The sequence below is a fragment of the Monopterus albus genome, unplaced genomic scaffold (genome assembly GCF_001952655.1).
Source record: "Monopterus albus unplaced genomic scaffold, M_albus_1.0 scaffold5.1, whole genome shotgun sequence".
Classification (NCBI taxonomy): Eukaryota; Metazoa; Chordata; class Actinopteri; order Synbranchiformes; family Synbranchidae; genus Monopterus; species Monopterus albus.
In genome coordinates this window covers 3,689,295-3,692,059 of record NW_018127885.1, presented here as the reverse complement: position 1 = coordinate 3,692,059, position 2,765 = coordinate 3,689,295, and the positions used below count along the sequence as shown (strand labels likewise).

At 37.4% G+C, this 2,765-nt stretch overlaps 1 protein-coding gene across 1 annotated transcript in view; it reads left to right on the top strand.

The window, feature by feature from the left end:
• The window catches only part of LOC109967979 (talin-2-like), a 12,495-nt gene that overhangs the window by 4,009 nt on the left and 5,721 nt on the right, over positions 1-2,765 (top strand). The window contains exons 3-4 of the mRNA XM_020613937.1: positions 1,820-2,005; positions 2,347-2,454. Of these exons, the coding sequence (XP_020469593.1) occupies positions 1,820-2,005; positions 2,347-2,454 (294 nt within the window). The remainder of the gene's footprint in view (positions 1-1,819; positions 2,006-2,346; positions 2,455-2,765) is intronic.

Below are 2,765 nucleotides of genomic sequence, written 5' to 3'. Positions count from 1 at the left end.
AGCAAAAAATATATCAATATTGGCAAGGGTTATATATATTTTGGACGGGAAAGCACTACACGTTTTGTATTCTTCATTGATTTTACCATACTTAGAGTATGGCGTTGAAAACTGGGGAAATACATACATAAGCTCACTTCAACCATTGTATATATTACAAAAAAGAGCGCTAAGAATTGTGCATAAGATGGGGTATAGGGATCACACCAATGTAGCTTTCATACAGTCTAAATTGTTAAAATTTTTTGATTTAGTGGGATATAAGACTGCTGTGTTTATGTATAAAGCCAGGAACAATTTATTACCTGGTGGAATTCAAAAACTATTTAATGAAAGGGAAGGGGGATACAATTTAAGGGGTCAGTTAAATTTAAAAATTCATGTTATACGTACAACCAAAAAAGATTTTGTATTTCCATAAGTGGGGTAAAACTATGAAATAATTTAAGTGCGGAAATAAAAAATAGTAATAGAATTGATGAGTTTAAACATAAATATAAAGGTATGTGTCAATCAAGATATATGCAAGAACAGGCTCAATGATTAATTAGATGGAACATTGTGGGTGTGGTGTATGAATGTTAACACTTTGTAATAATTCTTTAGTATATTACTTGTGTGGCGTAGAAGATAATTATCTATGAATGTAATTATGTAGAATGTTAACACTCTGTAATAATTCTGTAGTATATTACTTGTGTGATGTAGAGGATAATTATTTATGTAGAGATATTGCTTAGGACTTAAAAGTTGTAAGAGTTGTAAAGTCAACGTTATTGCTTTTATTTTTTGAGGAACTGAATTAGATGTTTTTTATGGCTTTTAATATTCACACATACCGTACATTAACGATAGCTTATTTTCATGTAGGTCTTGCAGTAGAACCATAATTAGGGTTATAGGTTGTGCCTTATTCCCAATAAAAGTCAAAATGTATACTAGTAGTACTGTTTTCATGTTGTTTTGTTTTTCATGCCATGTACAGTTACTGAATCACAAACTATGACCAGAAAAAAATGTGTTGAAATAGCAGTTTTCAAAAAATGAAACAAGCTTCACAACACTAGTACTTACTTCAGGGCTTTTGTACTCGTTTGCAAGTAGACAGTCTGATTGAAAATGCTAAGGAGAAGCTCTCATGGGTAAATACAGTAAATATAGCGTATTGGGACTAGATAAGTCTAACTTCTTCTTACTCCGTTCAAGCATGTACTAGGTATAAGTAAATTGATATTGGATTATTATTGTTGGATATGTGTGAAATTACATGTGTTGACATATCAACTGTTTTACATGCTTGAATGAATAAATCTAATCAAATCAAAATCAAATCAAAGACAGTCAGGGACATCTGTGTCTATTATTCTGAACAAAACAGGGGGAGCTTTTGTTCTTTTTTACTTTTATTATCTGCCCAGGTCCTTTCTTCCCACTTCCCTCTCAGCCCCTGTAGGTTTCTCACAGCTCTTATCAGGGTCTGGGTAGCAGACATAGGCAGAGTGAGAAAGGAAGAAGATTTCAAGAGCTTGTTTTTTTTTTTTCTTTTTTGTAATTTACTGCTAATCGTAGGCAGTCACCCCTAGCTTCAAAGGAGGCTTTAGCGAGAGCTGAGGCAAAAGCCAAATTCAATGCAGTATACCTCCCTTCTAATTTTACTGCTATGTATAGCAGGGTTTTTTGTCCTTACCCGTTTACACTTTCTGCTGATATACAGCATTTGTGTGCACTTTTTCAGTTCTTCTATGAGAATCTCTAATGGCACGAGACCCTGTCACGCCTATACCAAAATACCTGTTTCTGTTGTTTATCATAATGTCAGGTATTCCAGTCCAAGGACGCCCCAGACAAGTCCACCTTACCCGAGGAGTTCATCCGCATAACAAAGGGCATCACCATAGCAACGGCCAAGGCAGTGGCTGCAGGCAACTCTGCTCAGCAGGAGGACGTGATCGCTACGGCCAACCTGAGCCGCAAAGCCATCTCCGATATGCTGACTACCTGCAAGGTGCTAATCCACACTGCTCTGCTAGAACAGGCCTCAGAAAGACAACACCAGGCTGCCAGGGAACATGTGAACCCAGAGTGCTAGATAGGACATTTGAGTCTAGTCTACTTTATGGCAACTCCTCAGTTACGTTATCAAAGTCATGGAGGAGAGCATGCAGTCAGAAGGTCCTTCAACATGAGCAGGAGCACTTGTAATAGAAGGAAGACAGCTGTGGGTTGTGCTTTTGAAAACCAGGGTATTACAAGCAAATCACCGGAGAAGAGATTTTATTCATTAGAGTATATATTTGATTTTGTGATTGACACTGGGATCCACGCTTCCATTTTCATTGCTTCCAGCAAGCGGCATACCACCCTGAAGTCAGTGAGGAGTTAAGGAGCAAGGCCCTGCAGTATGGCTCTGAGTGCACCAATGGGTACATCAACCTTCTGGAGCAAGTACTGCAGGTTAGAATTAGACAATCACATGTGTCATAAATAAGTGATCAAAGTGGCTTGTGAATGTGTGTGTGTATCTCTAGCTATGGATGGGTGCATCCTGATCTTAACTACTACCTAGTGAGGTTTCACAAGTCTTACACACAAGATTATAATGGCTGATAAATCTTTCCTGGCTTCCTGTCACTCGTGCTCTGCATTTACTGTAACATCACAAGCAACTGAAATAAGTTCTCATGAATGGCTAGTATGTAAGACTAATAACAACTTGAAATTTGCATATTTCAACACTCTGTATCCACATCATCTATATATATATA